The 21,627-nt window shown below is 33.8% G+C and overlaps 3 protein-coding genes across 15 annotated transcripts; 1 reads left to right on the top strand and 2 right to left on the bottom strand.

Annotated features, from left to right (window-relative positions):
* The first annotated feature begins 403 nt into the window (after positions 1 to 403).
* Positions 404 to 5,236, top strand: LOC108209700 (E3 ubiquitin-protein ligase AIRP2). 2 transcript variants are annotated; one of them, XM_017380751.2, is made up of 6 exons: positions 404 to 827; positions 2,375 to 2,525; positions 2,613 to 2,679; positions 2,791 to 3,025; positions 3,831 to 3,902; positions 4,689 to 4,828. In XM_017380751.2, the coding sequence occupies exons 1-5, from the start codon at positions 730 to 732 to the stop codon at positions 3,868 to 3,870; spliced, it is 591 nt and encodes a 196-aa protein (XP_017236240.1). In that variant the 5' UTR covers positions 404 to 729; the 3' UTR covers positions 3,871 to 3,902; positions 4,689 to 4,828. The 2 variants fall into 2 exon arrangements, with proteins under 2 accessions (XP_017236240.1, XP_017236238.1); XM_017380749.2 differs by lacking the exon at positions 3,831 to 3,902 and having other exon boundaries at positions 407 to 827; positions 4,689 to 5,236.
* A 344-nt stretch (positions 5,237 to 5,580) lies between these two features.
* LOC108209701 (tetraspanin-19-like) lies at positions 5,581 to 6,985 on the bottom strand. The gene is made up of 5 exons (XM_064088288.1): positions 6,715 to 6,985; positions 6,525 to 6,624; positions 6,271 to 6,351; positions 6,074 to 6,178; positions 5,581 to 5,954 (listed from the first exon to the last, which is right to left on the bottom strand). Exons 1-5 carry the CDS (start codon positions 6,873 to 6,875, stop codon positions 5,823 to 5,825), a joined length of 579 nt encoding a protein of 192 aa, XP_063944358.1. The 5' UTR covers positions 6,876 to 6,985; the 3' UTR covers positions 5,581 to 5,822.
* Positions 6,986 to 8,537: 1,552 nt separating this feature from the next.
* On the bottom strand, positions 8,538 to 17,243 carry LOC108205723 (glycine-rich cell wall structural protein 1-like). Of its 12 annotated transcripts, none has more exons than XM_064088283.1 (11): positions 17,060 to 17,243; positions 15,993 to 16,409; positions 15,681 to 15,893; positions 15,539 to 15,583; positions 15,020 to 15,196; positions 14,861 to 14,937; positions 14,662 to 14,747; positions 13,640 to 13,684; positions 13,418 to 13,549; positions 10,551 to 10,815; positions 8,538 to 9,699 (listed from the first exon to the last, which is right to left on the bottom strand). In XM_064088283.1, the coding sequence occupies exon 11, from the start codon at positions 9,631 to 9,633 to the stop codon at positions 8,830 to 8,832; it is 804 nt and encodes a 267-aa protein (XP_063944353.1). In that variant the 5' UTR covers positions 9,634 to 9,699; positions 10,551 to 10,815; positions 13,418 to 13,549; positions 13,640 to 13,684; positions 14,662 to 14,747; positions 14,861 to 14,937; positions 15,020 to 15,196; positions 15,539 to 15,583; positions 15,681 to 15,893; positions 15,993 to 16,409; positions 17,060 to 17,243; the 3' UTR covers positions 8,538 to 8,829. The 12 variants fall into 12 exon arrangements, with proteins under 12 accessions (XP_063944353.1, XP_063944355.1, XP_063944349.1 ...); XM_064088285.1 differs by having other exon boundaries at positions 14,662 to 14,712; XM_064088279.1 differs by having other exon boundaries at positions 13,799 to 14,937.
* Between the last annotated feature and the right edge of the window lie 4,384 nt (positions 17,244 to 21,627).

Here is a 21,627-nt window from a genome sequence, read left to right as displayed (position 1 = left end):
TAATACAATTTTTTAAAATAAATCAAACAATAATATATTATATTATATATATGAGTAAAATATATTTTTTAAAAAATATTTATATACATACGACTGATTCAATAAAAAATATATTTTTATAAAATATTTGTCCATGCATTTTAAACTAGTATTTTCTAGCAGTTTAGTAAAATGATTATAACATTTAAAGGTCTAGATTTAGGTTTTTAAATACAGCCGACTTGTACTATCAAGATATCAAGCTAAAACTGCATCTAAATTTGTAAAATTTATATGTTTATATTATTTGCATCCATTTTTCATGAAATTAAAAAAATTTAGGTATCATCCTCACAAGTCAATTACTAAACCCAAAATATCTTATCCTCTGCATAAAACTACAACATATACATACAAAAAAAAAGTGCGTGCGTGTGTCACCAAGCCCCTAGTCCACGTCGCCTCGAAAAAGACGCCTCCTCTTTATCTCTCTCACCAACTACTTAATACTTCCCCACTGTGTGTGTGAAACTGTTGGTGGGGGTCTTGTTCAAAATCAATAAAGATTCAATCTTTACTTCCATAGAGAGACAAAAACTGAGTAATCAATCAGGGGGTTTCGTTTTTTATCTGATCTTCGATGTTTTATTTGGGGGTTTGCTTCTAAGAAGAAGATTGGTACATAAAGTTTGAAACTTTCCGGGAGGGAGAGAGAGAGAGAGAGAGAAAGAAAGAGAGAAAGAGAGAGAGATGTATGTTGCAGGTGGTGGTGCTGGTGGGTCCATGAGAAAGTCGTTTAAAGATTCACTTAAAATACTTGAAGCTGATATTCAACATGCCAATACTCTGTAAGTTTGTGTATATAACTTTTACTCTGTTTATGTGAATATATATATGATTATCTTTTCATCCATTGATGTGTTGTTTGTTGTGTGTGTTTGTGACTCTAACTGTGTGTGCTGCGTGTTGTTTTTGAGGTGACAAGTTCATAGATTTTAGCTTATGTGCATAAAATGTGTTCTTATGCACGAAATTTTGAAGAATTGGTTATAATTTGAGGAAGTAATTTCAAAGACAAAACAAGGCCCAAAATTTATGTAGTCGCTAAATTTTCGGGCCACCTGGGGTTTTCTTGGTTCCGCCTAGGTTGCCCTCCTTGATTCCTCCACTGTGTCAGGTTTTTTGTTTTTTTTTTTGATTTAGCAAGTTTGAAGATTTTAGCATCTTTTATTTTGCATATGTTTTGTTTATCAATACTAAAAGCTTCTAGGAATCGGTTATAATTTAAAAAAAATTAAGTTCTATTAGGGGGTTTTGGGTTCATCTCCAGTTTCTTGAGACTGTCATCTAATATGTTCTTTTCCCATTATCTTCTTTTCATTGTATTGTTGGGTGTTGGTCTGTTCGAAATATTAGAATATGTGTGCTTTATTTTCATAATGTATGTATATATGTTCATTGCTTCAGTTTGGGTTAAAGGTATTATGGACTTTAATTTTGTTGTGAGTCTCATCATTAGTAGCTCAAATTATATTTATATTGCTTTGTTACATACCTAATGTCATTATTTTGGTGGTTATTAAATTTCAAATTCACCTACTTTATTCTGTTTGTTCAGTAGGACTGTGTGGCCTGATAGGGGGGATCATGCCACTATTCTTTTCGGCCTAATAGAGTTATTTAAGTAGGCACAACATCTGTTTTGTAGAGTATCGGTCTTATCAGTCTACACATTTTTAGGGATTGCATTTGTTCCTTTTTTCCCCGAGGGGGATAAGATTTCTTGCGTAAAGATTGGTGACATCATTGAACTTTAGACACTGTTGATGTATGTTTATATTATTATTACCATGACTTTGGTCCTCTTTTTGAGCAAACTCTAATTTGAAATAAGTAACATTTGGGGGGTGGTAGTATGTGCTACATTCTCAATTCGTTTATGTGCCTTCTGTAGTATAATTTTAATTAGTACAAAGGGTCCACAGTTTGGTGTCCTCCTAGGTAATCACATAACGCTATACCAGTAGATAATAATAGAAAGGCATCAAGAAACATACATGTGCAATGAATTAATATTTTGCGATTGGCCTATAAACAGAAGTTGAGAGGACACACTGTAAGTACCCCTCAGCACTTCATAGCTACTTGTCTGCTTAAATTACCTTGTAGTTATAGCAAATGATGACGTGTTTGCACTCTTTTCAGCTGTAAAACTGTATGAGTTTTTTTTATTCAACCTTTTAACCAAGTGCTTGACATATGAAGAATAAGTTTGTAATTGAGATGTCCTTATTATTGTCAAGCCAAATTAAACCTCTGAAACTCTAAAGCTTTGATGTACAGTTTTTTAAGCCTGGTTTCATGCTTAAGGCCTTATATTTTCATGACGGTGCAGGGCTTCAGACTTTTCACGAGAATATGATGGAGCCTCTATTCAGATGAGAATGTCCTATAGCCCAGCTGCACATTTATTCCTTTTTCTGGTACAATGGACCGATTGTCATCTTGCTGGTGCTCTTGGATTATTGAGAATCTTAATCTACAAGGTAGAAACTTAATCACTGCGCTTTTTATCTTTCTGATAGCTGTATAGGTAACTTGGACTGAACTATAATTAGTGATTTTTATTTCAGGTTTATGTAGACGGCACCACAACCATGTCCACCCATGAAAGAAAAGCAAGTATTAAAGAATTCTATTGTATGTTTGTCTGCTATAACAAATCTGGTTCTGTTGTCAGTTGTCTTGAGCTTGCAAAATTTCCGTTTCTTCCGACGTGGAGTTAATATTATATTATTGTGTAATGGACAGCTGTAATTTATCCCTCTTTAGTGCAACTTGAAAGAGGAGTTACCGATACAGAAGATAAAAAGCAAAAAGCGGTATGCGTAGAAAGGTACAAGAGAAGAGATGACGAGGAGCATTGGCAGAGGTCAGATGTAGACATTGAAAGGGAAGAAGAATGTGGAATTTGCATGGAGACGAATTGCAAGATTGTCTTGCCCAACTGTCACCATGCTATGTGCCTAAAATGCTACCGTGAATGGTTTCTCTCGCTCTTGCTCCCTCCCCATTAATTGATTGTTATGAAACTGGTCTATAACATGATGTAAGGATTTTAGTTATACTTGAGGGTTAAATAATCGGCTAAATGATGGCTTAAATGGGTAAACCTGTGGTTCATATATGAAAAATCCATTTTAATTATTCAAATCTATCAGGGGTTTGAAAAGGTCCTATTCACCTCTTCATTAGGTTTTGTGCATGTTTAGATTTTGAGATATCAAACCTGCATCACCAGTCTGTATATTTGCAGATTGTAGATAGTTGTTGAGACTCATTGTCCAGACATAGTGGAACTGACTTTTACAACCCTGTTCATGTATCTTGAATATTATACTTACTCTTTTGCTGCTTGGGCCATTCCATTTTTTTGATACAATCAATTTCAGAATGATAATAAATATTGTCTCTTGCATCTGTAGACAATTATATATAAAAAAATATTAAGGTCTGCTAGCTGGATTTCACACAGGACTTGCAGATAACATCTTGCGCTTGTTTCTCCTTTGTAGACAGTTGTGCTCTTTATTTTCATCAAGGTGAATTACATAAAATAATTACTTAAGCAAGCATGCCTTTAATAAGCTTAGAACTCTTTAGGGGTATGAGCTAGGCTAGGACTCGCAGATAACTTCTTGCGCTTGTTTCTCCTTTGTATGGAATAGAAGCTATGCCATCTGTGTTGTGCGTAAGAATCTCAATATAGGAGATTGTTGTTTGTTTGGTTATTATATATGATAGTTTAAGGCCTTGATGGTGGTTTTTTTTTTTCTTTTTTTACTTGAAAGTGAACCTTGTAGAGTGCTGATCATGCGCTTGTCCTCCTGAAATCTTGGCGGAGTATTCCGAAATGCCAAACTGTGAGTGAAGACACTTCTTCCCTGAGACAAGTATTATGTTACTATGCTGTGAGAAATCTAGCTAGCAGACCTCATAAATGCCATTTTGAGGATAGCCAATCGAGAGTTTATTACATATGGCTGTTATCTTATGCCGAACTCAAGTGTTTCTTTGGACAACTAAGTTTCATTTTTTACTATCATCGACTAGAACTAGATATTTGTTGGTTAAGCCTACTATATTGACTTTCTTTGTCTCATAAAGAATCAAAGGCACTGTTACCCAGTTATACCCATGTTGGGTGGATATATGATTATCAGATGATTGATATCCTGAAGACTGGTGTTTTTGTGGATCAGAAGAAAGGAGTTTCCTTTTAGGTGAACTATATGCGTCTTGTAAGCAAGCGAGGAGATTAGAAAAAGACACCTACAGATGTGAACATAGTTTGTTATAAGGATGAGGTGATCGCGTCCATCCTGGGTTCAACAATAATGTCCCGTAGTATTTTTATTGGGATTAGAAACGTATTTTGATTGATAAGTATTTTGGTTGAGCTATATATTAAACTCTAGAAGAGAATAGAAAAAGCTTGAATATGGACCATGAATACAAGTACAATAATATAATGGTGCAGGATAGGTCTCAATCTGAATAAGTTTATTAATCAGCTCAAGTGCTTTTTATAATCCCGTTGATCTCCTGTGATTTATGTACATAGCTTACATTTGCATTTGTGTTTCTTTGGCTACCAATGTACTTTATTATTTTAACTAATGTTAATCAATCTGAGATTACAAATGCAGGCGTACAAGATCAAAGTCTTGCCCTTTCTGTCGTGACAGTCTGAAGAGAGTGAATTCTGGAGATCTCTGGGTATACATGGACAGCACGGACATAGTAGACACAGCCACATTAACAAGGGATAATCTAAGAAGGCTGTTCTTGTATATAGATAAATTGCCTGTGATTGTTCCTGATCACCTTTTTGACACTTACGACTCCCACCTAAGGTAGGCTGTCGAAGATGCAAGAAGGGGGTACGTCAGCCCTTGCCTTCTTATACTTTGTCGTGTATCGGTAATCTGAGGTTTCCTGATTCTGGCATGACCAAGTTAGGCAGAGATGCTGTTCTGTTCTGTTCCTGTTTGTAATTAGAGAAACCCAGCCCTAGTTCTTTTTGGCATGGGGTTGAAGTCTAAAGTAGTTTAACTGTTGCGATATATGAATCGTATCTACTAAATATGTATAGGCTTGTATAGCTCCAAACTCTCTCATGAAGAATGTGTTACGTGTTTATGTCGCCAAGTAAATCGTAAATATATGGATCTCGTGAGCTGGTTGGCAACAGACACCCCCCGCCCTTGCTTACCTCTATGATTTAACTCTTCTGTGTTTGGTTCCATTTTGCTCTCTAGTCACATTGCTTTTTAAGAAATAATTTTAGCTCGACACAGGGAAAAAAACAAGGCACGCTAGGGCCATTGCTTTTTCTCTGGGGTCACTTTCTGTTCTTCCTTTTTTTGAGCTTATGATGGAGTGTAAGTCCATGATCTGTGGTCCAGTATCCACAAATATCCCATATCAATTAGTTTTACTTGATAATGATATATGATGAATGGAGAAGAGGGAGGAACGTTCATTTATTACATCAATCAATCTCATAATGCAACATATATTAGAATTGCTACAAGGACATTTGCAGGGAAGGCTTAAAGATATCTCTTGAATATTACATTAATCATCTGCAGTAGCACCAGCTTGATATAACTGAAACATTTACTAGAATTGTTACAAGGACATTGGCAGGCAAGTTTTAAACATATTTCTCTGAGAACATCATCAATTGTAATTACAGAATGCATAGAAACTTTCCCTTGCACAGTCTTCATATTCTGCCCATTCATCTCCAAATCACATTGCAACAATAACTACACAAACTAAGCCAAATAGAGTCCATGTCCAGGAGAAATGTAAGATGTATAAGGAGCTGAATCATGTTCAAGGACATAGTAATTTCCCAGGTCTGTGTCTTGGATTCTCATAACAATGGCCAACAAGATTGATACAACCTGTTGATAAAAGCCCTTGAACATTAGGACTCGAAGCAGTTTGCCAAAACTTGGCAGAAGAGCTCTAAGTAAAAAAAGATAGTAATAGCAACAGAATTGAAGGTTCATCATAACAATACCTGTGCCAGAACAATGAACACTCCCTCCCATCTGCAGATATCCAAACTCGCCTCGACAAAATCTTTAAATTTGTCGAATCCTCCTGTTGGATCGTTCGTTATGTCCTGACATAGCCGCGGACAAAATTTCATTGCTGACAAGAACACAATTTGCACATAAACGCAGATGAAAGCTGGAAGATCAGAAAATGACATACCTTAAGCCATGCAAAACTGAGGAACATGTCTGTCATAGTAGCAATCTCTAGAAGTAGAAGCAAAGACATAAGAGACACATACTATCTTATATTAAGGTCAATCATACTACCAGTTCATAGTTCAATGATTATTCTCCTACATACTACAGTTTACAAGTGTTTCAACAAAAGTGTATCACTTGTGAGTCCCCGAACATTTCAAGGTATTAGGAGTACTACGCGCAAAGTGCTTATTTTTTCTTGGTAAAGGATACATAAGAGAGTAAATTTGAGTCAGCAGTGTGAGCCGCAAAGTGGCCAAGGCATGAGATGGCACAAGAGCTGATTCCCAACCCAATAAAAGCATGTATAAACCTGTAAAGTTTCCAAGAACAAGAACAGAAATAATTATAAAAATTTTGAGGAGAATTTTTTTTTTTTTTACATGCAACATAAGGCAAGTACCATGGAATTGAAGTTTGATGATGATAAGAATAGGGTTCAATGTCACTCTGCCAGACTTTGATGAGCCATACACCATACGCCACCATAAAGAATCCGGCCATTCCGACGACAGTGTTGAAGAGCTTCATCAGTAGTTGAAGCCTCATGGTTAGTTTGGCCATTGAATGAACTGAGAAATGCAGCCACTGAACTTGCCTTTCTTTCACTGAGAATGAAGAAATGTGAAGTGGGACAACATGATGTTTATTTAGTCACGGGGATGGATGAGTGGAACTTGAAAGCATTTATTGAAAAATTGAAAATTCAAAATTTAACAATTTTGATTATAAATATATGTTATTATACAGTAAAGCAAATATTTTACTATTTCGACTATAATACAAATTCTGTACATGGAACATGTGTATCACATCCACAAATTTGTGGTGAATGGTTCGTGGATTAGCGCGGTAAAGTATTCACTCATTTTCATCCTATCGGTTTATTTTGGTTAACTGAAATTTAAAATAATTAGAAAAAGTAAAAAGATATATGATTGAAAAGTAAATCTAATTTATTTTTAGATATAGCTTTCTATTATCTAAAATGATAGATATTTTTTTTAATAATATAACAAATATTGATCAATCTGATTTCTACAAAACTGAAAGTGACATGTAATTTGAAACGGAGGTAGTGAAAAATTAAAAGCATAATAGTGAAAAATTAAAAGCATAAAAATTTAGTAAACACATGTAGACAAAGTTTTTAAAGAGAACCCCGTTTAATAAGTAATTTTTGTGTTGCAGATGTAAATAATGTTTCATCATTTTCTGAAAAGTTATTATGTTCAACGTCAGAAGTAAAGCCACTGTATAAATAATAAATATGAATGACAAATTAAACAAATATTTAAGACATCTTTAATTGAAATTTATAGATCTACACCCGTATGTCTGCGATATATTAGTGTTCGATTACTTGGTCCATTCTGCAGGTTTGCACAATGAAACCAACTGCCCAAAATTTATAACAATTTAAACTGTAAGAAATTAGTTATTAAAATCTATTGTTAAAGTAATGGCTGCTGAGACTGAGTCCACTATTACTCACGCATTGAAGACATGTATAATTGTATATGTTTCTTGTTATTATTACATATATAGAGTTAAGTTCTATGGAGTAAAAAAAAATTGGAGTATTGGAATACAAAGTTGTATAAAATGTAATGTAGTCATCCAAATTTCAAATTTTTTTTATCCAATAATATTTGTAAATATTTGACAACCTGCACAATATGTTCTGCAACATAAACATCGTCATCAAATGATAGAATAATTACTTTTATAAATCGTAGGACTCTATGTTCTGCAATATAACTAATAAGCAGAACAATAATCTTAATATTTGTTAAAGTTGAAAGATATTAATGATTAATTGACAATTATGTGCAAGATAACTTATAAATGATAGATTATATCAAAATTTGGATAATCAAAGATATTATATAGGATCAAACTAAAAAATTATGATTTGTACTCCAATACTCCAATATTTTTGTCTACTCCATAGAACTTAACTCTACATATATATACAGTTATCATTATACAAATAAAGTATCATGCCCTCTTTTCTTTACTTTTTCTGTCAATATAGATCAATCGTCTTTTAAGTAGAAAACCTGTAATATTTTGTACATCAATTTGACTAAGGATAGGTTTCAGCTCAAATTAAGGAGAAAGTTCATTTTCAGAAGTCTGTTTTTATATTTTTATGAAATATTATTAGTGGAGCAAATTACTTGAAAAATGAAGAAATGAAAAAAGCCAACAAACACTGGATGGTTATTAAGAATGCTTATTAGTTATTATATATATATAGTTTTGTTTCGTAAACAAACTTTCTGAAACTGCTCAGAAACATCTCAAACTTGTTTTACGTAACCAACTGGAAAAGAATCTATATTCTGTTCCGTGTCCAGTGATAACGCCATGAATTTGCCAAAATCAATAATTAGGAAACTTGCTCATCCCTAATCCTCACTACTTCTCATCTATTTATGCAATATTCTTTCTATATGAATTTATGAATTTTATTTATGCATCGTCTCAACATTAGGTTTTATCTATGGCTTGTCTAATTACTCATAGGTGCGGGCGCGGTGGCAGTTTCAGCGCTCATTCCATATGCACCATTGTGAGGATTCAGAGCAGCAACTTTGCTGCCGCCGCCACCCCAGTGCCATCCCCACTGCCAGCTGTTCCTGCCGGCATCCCCACCAATGTTGCCACTACCGCCAATGCCAGGCCCACCCCAGCTCCATCCAACGCCCCCACCATCGCCACCACCCCTGCCAACGTGGCCACACCCACTGAACCCGCCACCACTCCAACTCCATCCAATGCCGCCAGTACGGCAACCATCCCCGCCACCGCCACCACCACCTTCATCGCGTCCACCGCCCCCACCCCCACCAATGCTTCCAGTGCCGCCCCCACCACCCCCACCAATGTTTCCGATGCCACCCCAGCCTCCCCCACCACCACCAATACTACCCCCGCCGCCACCACCCCAACCACATAAAAAAGTATCACACTCAATATTACTATTATCCACCCCTACATCCTCCAAATCATCCATTAATTCATTAATCTCCTCACCACTCGAATGTCGAAATAAGCTTTCCTTATCACCTTCTCCATCAACCACAGTAGAAACAAAAGAATGATCATCTGTGTGATGCTGTGATGGGATAGCAGATAGTTTACGTTTTACGCCAGTCACAGGAAGCCAATCAAAATCATCATAAGTAGCAGAAGCAGCAGAGATAGAAGAATGATCATCAGTATCAACTGGGAATATACGTGCAGCAGATGCTAAGCTAATAAATGAAGCAACTAATAGTAAGGGCAAACAAGCCCATCTGCTTAATGCAGCCATGCGCTATGACAACTAGATCTCTGAGTAGAATACAATGTCTCTGTTACTCCCTTGGGTGTTTTATAACTGAAGTTTTGGCCAAGGAAATCGAGTTTCAAAACTATATTATGTCATATTGTCATGCATATTGTGCTGCAGATATGCAGGAACATATGAAGTTTGTGAGAATGTGAACTGTCGTGCTAATCACCCAATGTAACGGCCATGAATACTTCATGGTTTCACTAAAATAATACAATCTAAGATGATGTAGGCTAAAAAAATCCCCTAAATACAACACTATGATAAATTATTTACAAAATAATATTATTCACGAAAATGACTTAAATCCAGCTTCCACAAATAAATAGGTAATATCACTTTTCCAAATGCAATTAAATATTTTATATAAAAGATACACATCTCCAAAATTTGGATCAGAGATTTTGTCCACAATAAATAGCATTTTTGGAGAAATGCTTCTAAATTAGTAATAAAAATGTCCTTCCACAAATTAAGCAAAAGAACTAAAGAAGAAAAGCTTACGACAGTTCATGGACAACAGCAGAGCTAACTAATAGACATACGCCTATAGCTATAAACATGTCATCCCGCCCTTTCAAATCATATATCCTTTAAACCTCAAAGCAAACTTATAAAAAAAGAGAAACTCAACAAACAGTAACATCAATAGATTCATTAGTTGTATTTCCAACAGCTTCCAGTTAAAGTATATCTCACAGTTATACACTAATGATGGTGTAAAAGAAAAATGAAGCACAAAATTGGTCCAATAACGCATATTATCTATGGAAAACATATAGTTGACAACTACCGTAAGAAAAATGCATGAATTGCCATGAATCATTTAAGTGATTGTTAGTCTTTGCATCTCACTTTGATCATCAAGAGTTTCAAGGAAAAGAGGAGAAGCATACCGTGCTTTTTCTTGATGCTTTTCTGTATCTTGGCAGAAAAAAGAAAGGATAATAGTGTTGCCAGATATTTCCACCACCGCAAAGAAAAGGGTTGCAACAACATAGCCAAGAGAGAGCAGACCTACATAAATTGCAAAACTCACAGACAACATCCCAATAAGAGGACAACATCACGGATCACATAAACTTTTCCTAATTTGAGAATCCTGATGGTATCTGTTGCAACAGCAGAAGCATTGAAAAATCTTTCAACTGTGACTGAAATCTGTAAGCAACGAGAAACATCATCAATATTTCATCAACGCCTCTAGTTTTTTAAGAAGAAAATAGTGTGATAACACAAGTAGAGCTGTAAACAAACCGAACTGTTCGGTAAGTTCGTTCGGTTCGGTTCGTGTTCGAGTTCGGTAAGCTAGTCCGGTAAGCTTACCGAACACGAGTTCGAACAGCACTTTCCGTCCGATAAGCTTAACGAACCGAACCGAACTTTTAGGATGATCGGTTCGTGTTCGGTTCGTTAAGCTCGTGTTCGGTTCGCTTACAGCTCTAAACACAAGTCTTTCAGGTAAAGTATTCCACAAGCCAGGATTTTACTTTCTATTTAGTTTATACAGAAATATGACTTTAACTGATGTTAGCATTGTGGTTTACATGTCAAAAGGTCTAACCCAAAGTATGCAAGAAGATACACAACGTAAGCCAGGATTATTAGTACACCAGTTTGAGCTACATGCATCTGGTATAACTTCACCAGAAATAAACAGAGAGTTGCAGAGAACCAGATCATGTAGAAAACTGCCAAATATATATAAAAAAAGATATGAAATATAATAAAACCCTACAATTCTCTAATGGCTTTGGAAGCAACCTGAAAATTTTGAACTCTTTACAGGTATTCTAACTAGTAATCTAAAATCTTATATACTAGTACTAAAGCAGCAGAAAAGAACAAACATACTAATTAGTAATAGCAGGAGAGAAACATATGTTTGGTAAGAACAACATTATTGAAAAAACATTTGAACCAACAAGGATCAACTATTTTAAGTGGTGGAAACAATACAGGAGCTTGATTCACCGGCCACCATTACACTAATCAAAATTTGAAATTTTTGGTGTATATTTCATTCAAACTGCTCTAGATTTTCTGTTAAGACAATCTGTTGAAAAGTCACCATTGGTGTTTGTCTAGTACTCCCCTGACTATTCAATTAGCCTAGTATTGCTAAAGAATTTCAAATTAATTAGAACAAAAAATCCCAGTGTATGGCAGTTAAAAAGAGCTAGATACTACATGTCTAGCGCTTTTTCCCGCTAGACGCTGGGATTTCTTTAACACGTCCAACGCTTAAAAACAACTAGAAGCACAGAAATGACTTATGATCGCACATAAGAACCCTAGCTCATATGTGCATTTCATTTTAATAATGAGAGTCAATATTAAAATGACTGATTTTAATTGGGTGATTTATGTCGATACATGGGATCCCATTATTATTAGTGTGAGTGGAACCAATCATACATTGCCAACTAAAAATTTGGGGGGGAATTTGGGCATAATTTTTGGAGTACCTAACATTTTCCTTTAAAAAAAGTCTCTGAATCTTGTGATATTCAATTAGATGCTAGGTAACCCAAAAGTAGTTCCCAATACTTTTCCAAAATATTAGTTGGCAAGGTATGATTGGTTTCACTCACACTAATAATAATGGGACCCCCTGTGTGCACATAAACCACCCAATTAAAATCAGTCATTTTAATAATGGGTCCCATTATTAAATGAAATGCACATATGAGTTAAGATTCTTATGTGCGATCTTAAGTAGTTTCTATGCTTCCGGCGGTTTATAAGCGCCTGACGCTTACGAAAAATCCAAGCGTCTAGCGGGAAAAAAGCACTAGACATGTAGTGTGTAATGCTATTTAACAATTAGATGCTGGGATTTTTTGTTCTAACATGGCCATTGGTCGCTACATCCAACGGCTGAGAGAAACTGATTGCTACAAAACAAGTCCCCCAAAATCGATAGCCGGGGACCAGGCCCCGGAAGAGTAAAAAACAAATACTCACATTCACAAAAAGTGCTTCAAAATATCCAACAACCGGTATGAACTAGTAGCTAGTTAAATACATATACCTACCAACTATCATCATAAGTTCTGATAATGCAATGTAAGAAATCAAGCTTCTGTTTTTGTATCTATTTTAGAATATGATTTGCTGGTCACTAGCTGATAGGATGTCAAAAGAGGAGGGAGTTATCAAGGCATAACTATTAATGTTACAATAGAATCATGTGCCAACATTGTGTTGGATTTAACAGTTTTTCCGCTTTCCTGTTCTAAGTGAAACAGCATATCCCCAGGCATTCAAAGAGGTTATCTCACTATTTTGGCAACCATATTTATTGTGTTGTCAACGATTTTATGTTAATATGAACAAAGCATAAACATAAAAGTCTAGTAAGTTCTATTTCTGCAAGTAATGAAGGACACTTCTTCTGACAAAATATCTATAACAATGTGAGGTTGCGCGAAGTTTATCGAAGATCCAAAATAAATAAATTTCAGTTCACATAAATTTATTACTTAGATAATTACACACACAAACATATCTAAATATATACATATATTGGTTCATATCTATACCTAAGAATGGAAACTAATGGACTAGATCCTAATTCATGTTGCATATCTTGCTTTTGCCTTGCTCAAGTGTAAAAAATTTCAAATCGGTCTTAAATACTCAATAATAGTATCAGTGAAAATCATTAAAGCATATCAAATTGTGTACATTGGTGTACAAATGCGACAACTAATTAACAGGGTCAAGACACGTAATGCAAATATAAAACACACAATCAAACCTGTGAAAAGCCAACTTTTGTACCAGCTGCATTTGCCTAGTCCCAATTTCCAGTAGCAAGCGAGTAGATGAGTAGCAACAGTTTTTTTAATTATTGAAAACTTAAGATTGACTTCATTTTGATTATCACCACCTGTATAAGCACAAAAAATTGTACAAAAAACAAGTTCCATAAAATATAAATCATAGCAAAATGTATCAAAGTTTTTAGTTTCAGTATTACCTCTTCTGTCCATAGCTTCCAGCATCCCTCGTCAACTTTTAATAGCTGCAACACAATTACAACCACAAATAAGAACGTCATTGCCGCACAAAAAAGTCCAAAGCATTATGATCTCTCATAATAACAAATAAACCATCTAGAAGAGACAGCCACACAAACCATCCATCCTCTTATTTCCATATTGATTCATATCATCTTCCGCTCTTGGACTAAGGGCACATAGTAAAACACGATAACTGATATAACTGACATTTCAGCAGTTAGTTTTCTCCCTATCACCATTACAACCTGCCTGTAAGGGAAACACACACCGCGTAATTTAACATACCCCAAACAGTAGGGTTACACCTAGCTTTGTTTCATAGTACTGTCCAACCCTGACATGGCTACATGAGCGAGTACCTCTATTAGAGGATTTCATAAAAAACCCGGTTAAAGAAAGTAAACGTCAGAATTCTATCAGAAATCATCTGACACCCTCAAGCCCTTGCATAACTACAAACCAATGCATACTAAATTTACTCTTCCCTTGTTAGTTGTTACACCAACAGTTGCTCCCCCTTTTCCAAGGTAAGCAAGTGTCACCTAAAATGATGGTAGACAATAAAATTTAATTGCATGCCCTGATGCATTAACAAACAATGACTAGATGAAATCAATTGTGCGAGTAGCTGAGAAATTGAGAGGTATTAAGAAATGAGAATTCTAGTTACCAACCAGTGCACATACCAGAACTAAGATGTATAAACTATGTACGGGTTAAAATATTTTGTAAGGATCAATAAGCATACAAATACATCTTAGCATCACTAAAAGCCTGAATAATAAGAAAATGATTTCTGTCCATAGACTATTAGAAAAATCATATTAGTGAATAAAAGAACACACTATATATGGTTTCTTAAGCAATTAGACGTGCAACAAGCATAGAAGGTCCCAATGTAACATCCAAATAATTAGATAAAGAGTATTTGGAGCCTTTATAAGCACAAGCAAATAACTAAGGTATACCAAATTGCTACCTATGTTGGGAGGTTGGACCCGGCATGCTTTCAGTTGTGAGTCCAGTAAAGCTATTATTGGGAAACACAAATAGAATTATAATGACCTATTTTAAGAAAACTGAAATAAATAAGGAAGAAAAAATAACTTTGTACTCTAGTGTGAACCCTGTGATTAGAACAAAAACATTTCCATCACCCTTGACAATGAAACACTTACCTTAATCAAATGGACACACGTGAAAGTAAATTAACACCCGCCAAAGGACAATAGCTTACCCGAAGCATTATAAAAACCTGAAAAACATTGTATAAATGACCAAAACAATCCTCATACTTCAAAGTTCATAATAAAGACCTAGTTCTTCGATCAACATACCTTTCCGATTAAAACTTTGATTAAAAATTGTGCTTCATTGTCTTCTTCGCCGTCATGCCACATCACAATGAACCTTAAACATTCCAGCTTTTAGGAGTAGTTTATAACTTGCATCTTTGGTAAATAAAGTTATTGCGTCTCCATCCGATTCCATCATCATTCACTTACTTCAAAAGACTAGACCGAAAGTAGTTTTATTAACAGTTTGCAACAAAAATACAGAAGTTACAACTCAACAGTAAAAAGAAAGGATCCATGTATTCATTTATTAATTACCAAATTTAAAAACCCTATCCCTCAAGCAGTATCTTCATTATTAGCATGATACATGTATGATATAGACAAAATTCAGTATCTAGAAGTACCTACACATACATTATATTCAAATGCAATAATACATATTTTACACAACTAAGTAGCATAAAGTTTTAGTTAAGAATAAGTTTCCTGCCTTTGAGCCATATCTTTATCGGCAACAAACCCCAACGCCCAAAAAACATTTATAATAAGGAATCTCACTTCGAAAACGGAGAGTGTTGCCCGAATGTCCTGGCTTGAGGATCCCTACATATAAAATTACAGATAACACATTTTTAAAAATCACAACCGAATCTAATAAACTCTACTTGGGGTAAAAAGTATGCCTCGCTATGCACATTACCCATTTGGCACTAGTCTTTGTGAGCATTATAACAAACATGGTAATTGGTGATCTGTTTTGGATTTTTCCACAGGCATGCCTGTTTGGCTGCCTCCTCTTAAAGACACATACATCGTCCGTGCTCATTTTTTTCCCCATCAACCAAAAGCTTTGTGTTACCATTGATGATGCCCACTTTGATCATACTGCCCAAATGTACTGGCTAGAGGATCCCTGCATATAGAATTACAGAGAATACACTTTTAAATATCACGAGCAAAATATGCTTCACTATGACAGCCAGTTAATGAGAAGTATATAAATGCACATTACCGTTCAGCACTAGACTCTGAGAGCATCATTACAAACATGGTACTTGGTGATCTCATTCATGATTCTGCCAAGGAGCGAGGCATGCTTGTTTAACTTGCATCTTCTTTACAACATATACATAATTCGTGCTCATTTACCCCTCTTTAAAAGCTTTGTGCTACCGTTATCGATGAAATGCCCACCTAGATCATACTGACACTTGCCAAGCCCAGTTAATCTGATATGATGTATTACTACAAACGCTTCACCAAAGGACTATAGGAACCTGAAAGACATATGCTCCTCCCTCGAGTGAAGAACATTACAGGTAAAGGGATTTCACGAGTGCTGTGCCAGCACTGAATTCCTTTCCATGTAGTGTTTCTCCATCACTGGTTTGATCAAAAAGATCTGGCCAAAAGTAATCTTATCGCCAGTCTGCAGCAAAAATACAAAATCTGAAACTCAACAATCCAAAAAGGTTAATAAAAAGAACTCCGCGTGTTCATTTACAGAATTACCTCCATTATTATCAGCAAGTATCTCCATACTCATAATATTAAAATGCAATAATATGTTAAAAACTGGCTATCAATGTAAATTTCTTAATTAGCACGATACAGATCCAATATATATAGAACAAGTATATACACAAATCAGATTACAAACCACTTAATTAACGCCAACTTAGATTAGCATGATAAAAATCCAACACAAACACAAATCAGGATCCTCTATCACATCCATATACATTACAAACTGAGGCAATGAACAATGATTCATTAAAATACCGCTTAATCAATCGAAACCTAAAAGCATGACATGACTCAATTATATACGCAATACATTACGATACAATTTAATCAAAGAAAAACAAGTAAAATTACTATGATACAGCTCCAATGATACACAATTCAATGGCCTCAACTCTCAAGTACATGAATATATAATTTTTTGATAAAAATACAGATCCGGTATACAAAATCCAAATTAATCAACTTCATCGAATGCACATATATGTATATACGTATGCATATCAAAATTTTATATCATTAAGGGACTCAACGGTCGAAAACACGAGAAATTACCTCATTAAAAGTCAGATCTGTTATATCATCTTCAATTATCGCAATCTATATCTTCGTTATACAGGTCGATCTACATTGGTTTATATCTAGGGTTTTGTGTGGGGTGCCACGAGTGCAGCCAGATGTTTCTCGAATGTTCTACTCTGTTCTCTACATCTCTCTTGTGTACTCGTCTGAAAACGAGTAGACTAGTACTAGACTTGAGCATGCCATGCATTTATATAGATGCTCCTAATCTCCTATTGGGCCTTCTCATTTGTTTGTATAGTTTGGAACTCAACACTTGGGCTTGTTGAGTTGTTGGGCTTATTTGTTAAAGAAAAAAACGGGAAAAGTATAATTACGATTTTACTGGTGTTTATTCCGCTGACATTTTAAAGAATTTTTTTTTTATGAAATTCAGGTATATTTAGTTTGGATTTTAAAAATTGTATGAAAATCTTGGAGTATAAAATTTAGTAATATTTAATTAAAAAATTTAAATTATGTTTAAAATTCAGACGATATTTAATTAAAATTATTTAAAATCTATTAAAATTTCTAATGTTGATGGATTTTTTTTATATGGAATGCTATTTTTCCCAAATTCTGTTTCAATTTTTTTTTCTCAACTCATAAACAAAATATGTGATTGGTCAAACTTTTTTCATGAAAAATATTGGATTAGAATATAAATTTTTTATTACATATATTTAAGTTTTATTTATTCCAACTCGTGATTCTTTGGCGGTCCCGTTAAAATTTGATGAAAGTTATATGAGTAAAGTTCTATGGAGAGCACTTTTATTGGAGACCATGGAGACCACTTATATTCTGCAAGTGAAATATTGCATAAAAACATTGCAAAACGTATAGTTTTTGCACATCATGTTGTACAAAATCATTATTTCACTTTAAAATCTTGAATATCATATAAGTTTCGCATGTAGAACATTACAAAATGTTATATTCTACAAATATATTTAGTTTGCAGGACATCGTTCAACTGCATTTGCAGAACATACATTATATACTTATGAAACATAGATGATCTTCAACAATTTTAATGAATACATGATATTTGTTGAACATACTTCACAAAATAATGTATTTTATAGTGTTTTGATTGCAGAACATAAATGGTCTCCACGGTCTCCAATAAAAGTAAGTGGTCTTCATAGAACTTTACTAGATTTTATATATTATATATTTAGGTATTAAAATTCTCCTTGATCATCCTTGCAAGTTCTCAAGTTCTATGATATATTTTTTTATTGAAATCATGGAACATTTCATCATACTCGAATAATATGTATTCACTAAAATATTTTAGGTACTTAACCACGCTATACAATATAACAATATTAGCTATAGGAAAGCTATTTTATGTAACTAGTTGAGAAGCCGCGCGTTGCGGCGGCTTATAAAAATTATATTAATGATTTAATATTAATATTTGTACAATAAAATAATTTTTTGACTGTCTATAAAAAGTATATTAATATTTCAACATTAATATTTGTAGGATAAAATAAATTTTATATTATAAAAATCTTGATGTAATACCAATACTAATATATAAAATTGCAAAACTGGACTATAATTCATGGCGAAAAAAAAAATAAATTTATACATGTAATTAACAATTTAAAGCACGACGAATCTTAATTTTATTTGTTTTTTTAAAGTAATCATGTTCTTACATTGTCACCTTACTCCAATTTTTTTGGATTAATTATGCACAAAAACATCTAACTACGTTAAAAAAAAAAACATCTAACTTAAATCCGCGAGATAGCAGTCTATAACTATTCTTGCTGTGTAACAATCTTTATATTTTAATACTGTATAAATAGCATTCACTTAAAAGTTGCTTGAACGGAGCAAATAGATAATGCATGAATAATTTTTTTCCTGTATACAATGTAAATCATATAAAAATTAACAACAAAAAACATGTCCGAAAAACAAAACAAATATTATAAAATAATAACCAACAAACATACATCACTAACAATTAATTTATTGATATCATCCATCAATATCATGTCAAGACTATATTCTTTTCCCGTGTTTGGATTTGTCGACTCCAACATAGCGGTCTATAACTACCTTTGCTTGCAACAACCTTTATTTTTCACCAGAGAGGGAGGGTTGTGGTATTGAGATAGAGGAGGTTGTGTTTAGATGATCCAAAACTTTATAGTCTATAGGGGTATTTATAGGTGCAGAGAGACTTGTGTGCTACTCTTTCCCATAATTAAATAATCTGAAACAAAATCAGATTGAAACTTTCAAGCTACTATATTCCATAAATAATCTGAAACAAAATCAGGATTCTTAAACTTGCTTCTAATATACTCGAAACTAAAAAAGGTAGTTCTAATTTTTGATATTTTTTCATCTAAAAATTTCAAAAAATCAGAAAAATAGAACGGAGCGATGTGAGAGGCGCCACCTATCAAGCTACTATATTCCATAAATAATCTGAAACAAAATCAGGATTCTTAAACTTGCTTCTAATATACCCGAAACTAAAAAAGGTAGTTCTAATTTTTGATATTTTTTCATAAAACTTTATAGTCTATAGGGGTATTTATAGGTGCAGAGAGACTTGTGTGCTACTCTTTCCCATAATTAAATAATCTGAAACAAAATCAAATTGAAACTTTCAAGCTACTATATTCCATAAATAATCTGAAACAAAATCAGGATTCTTAAACTTGCTTCTAATATACCCGAAACTAAAAAAGGTAGTTCTAATTTTTGATATTTTTTCATCTAAAAATTTCAAAAAATCAGAAAAATAAAACGGAGCGATGTGAGAGGCGCCACCTATCAAGCTACTATATTCCATAAATAATCTGAAACAAAATCAGGATTCTTAAACTTGCTTCTAATATACCCGAAATTAAAAAAGGTAGTTTTAATTTTTGATATTTTTTCATCTAAAAATTTCAAAAAATCAGAAAAATAGAACGGAGCGATGTGAGAGGCGCCACCTACACGCCCCTCGCTTCTCCTTTATATAAGTATATTGATTGAAACGATAAAAATACAAGTAGCGCCTGAGACTCTCAAGCTCCCTCTTTTCCTCAGGTCTTTCGTCAATTTTATCTTTATATCTTGCGTAAGCATCCTGGGAGCAATCGCCATAGACAATTCTTGAAAAAGAAGCTTGCATGCATATGGAACATGGACGAGTGATGGACCTGCACTAGAAAAATCGTTAAGAGCCGTACACTAGAGTCATGTTTGTCTGAAAGATTTTTTACCTTATCTATCTCAAATATAAATGATTCTAATTTTATGAATTCATATTTCAATCATTGTTTTAGTTCATTTGCATGAAACTAAAATACTTAAACCAGTCTTTAGAGTTTCAAAATGATTAATTGTATAGTGTTAAGAAGAAAAAATAATGAACATAACACGATCTATTTGTAAATTGATAATTAAGAAACTCACAGTTATCTTGACAATTATGTTTGGACTTTTTTTCTTGCAACTTATAAGGCCGTTTAGTTGAATTTAAAATAAGTACTTCATACTTAAGATAAAATAAGTGAAGCATAAGTTAGAAGTTAGTTAAGACTTATAATGTTGTGTTTGGTTGGGGTGAATGATTTCGGAAGGAATGGAATGAAAGATGAACTATATTATGGGCAATTGTTAACAAATTTCATTCCTTCTTCCATTCCATTCCTTATATTATGTGCTAGAGATCATACCTTCAATTTGAGATGGAATGCTACATTCTCTCCTACCCCCAATTTCTTCTCAAATCTCATCATAGCAATTTTGAACTCACTTATACTTATTCCAAACTTCCCTCCTATCTCTATTAGTTTCAAGTAATTTTACTCATTCCATTCCATTCTCCCCAACCAAACACAACATAAGTGATTAAAGTGTTTGGGAAAAAAGTAGAATTCATTAAACAAAAACTTGGAATCCTAATTTTTTATAAGTGCTTCTCGATTTTTTACACAAACGGTACGAATAAGTGTTTTTAACTTAAAATTCTAGAAGCGGGGCTTTTAAGCGCGCCCCAGCCTAATAATTTTTTTTTATTGAAACGAGAGAGCCAACGCTCTAGTGTGTTTTAATCTTTATCATGAATTTATAATTCATGTGTTTTGCATTATGATTGCATGATTTAGACAGATGACATGATATATTACTATAGAAATTTCATCACTCGATGGTAAAATAAATAATTGTAAATTTTGTAGAGATAAAGAAAATGTTGAGAATGTACAAAATATTATAAATTGGTGCGGTTGTTTTTTCATATAGAGTTATTAGATTGAATTTACGGATGATATCCATATTTGAAGAAATATCATGATTAACCGTCACTTTTTGAGAAATGCCGGAACATCTTTATAGATATTTTAAGAAATCAATAACATATATTGAACTAAATTACTCTGCACATTTTTTAATGAGAAATACCGGAACATCCTCGTAAATATTTGAAGAAATCAATAACATATACTGAACTAAATTAGTCTGTATGTACACATCATTCTTAACAGAGGTTCCCTCCTATTCATAATAAAACTTCAACACAAAGTCACAGGCTA

This window comes from Daucus carota, chromosome 2 (assembly GCF_001625215.2).
Source record: "Daucus carota subsp. sativus chromosome 2, DH1 v3.0, whole genome shotgun sequence".
Taxonomy (NCBI): Eukaryota; Viridiplantae; Streptophyta; class Magnoliopsida; order Apiales; family Apiaceae; genus Daucus; species Daucus carota.
The sequence above is the reverse complement of the archived record's forward strand: the minus strand, read 5'-3'. Positions and strand labels throughout refer to the sequence as shown.

What these genes read in the sequence shown, in the direction of transcription:
- LOC108209700 (XM_017380749.2), top strand. Translation starts at nt 730, where the DNA reads ATGTATGTTGCAGGTGGTGGTGCTGGTGGGTCCATGAGAAAGTCGTTT. An exon ending in TGAGAATCTTAATCTACAAG is followed by an intron (nt 2,526 to 2,612) that starts GTAGAAACTTAA and finishes TTTTTATTTCAG; the next exon opens with GTTTATGTAGACGGCACCAC. An exon ending in CTAAAATGCTACCGTGAATG is followed by an intron (nt 3,026 to 4,688) that starts GTTTCTCTCGCT and finishes TTACAAATGCAG; the next exon opens with GCGTACAAGATCAAAGTCTT.
- LOC108209701 (XM_064088288.1), bottom strand. Translation starts at nt 6,875, where the DNA reads ATGGCCAAACTAACCATGAGGCTTCAACTACTGATGAAGCTCTTCAAC. An exon ending in TCAGTTTTGCATGGCTTAAG is followed by an intron (nt 6,179 to 6,270) that starts GTATGTCATTTT and finishes CGGCTATGTCAG; the next exon opens with GACATAACGAACGATCCAAC. An exon ending in TGTTCATTGTTCTGGCACAG is followed by an intron (nt 5,955 to 6,073) that starts GTATTGTTATGA and finishes TTTTATCAACAG; the next exon opens with GTTGTATCAATCTTGTTGGC.
- LOC108205723 (XM_064088277.1), bottom strand. Translation starts at nt 9,633, where the DNA reads ATGGCTGCATTAAGCAGATGGGCTTGTTTGCCCTTACTATTAGTTGCT.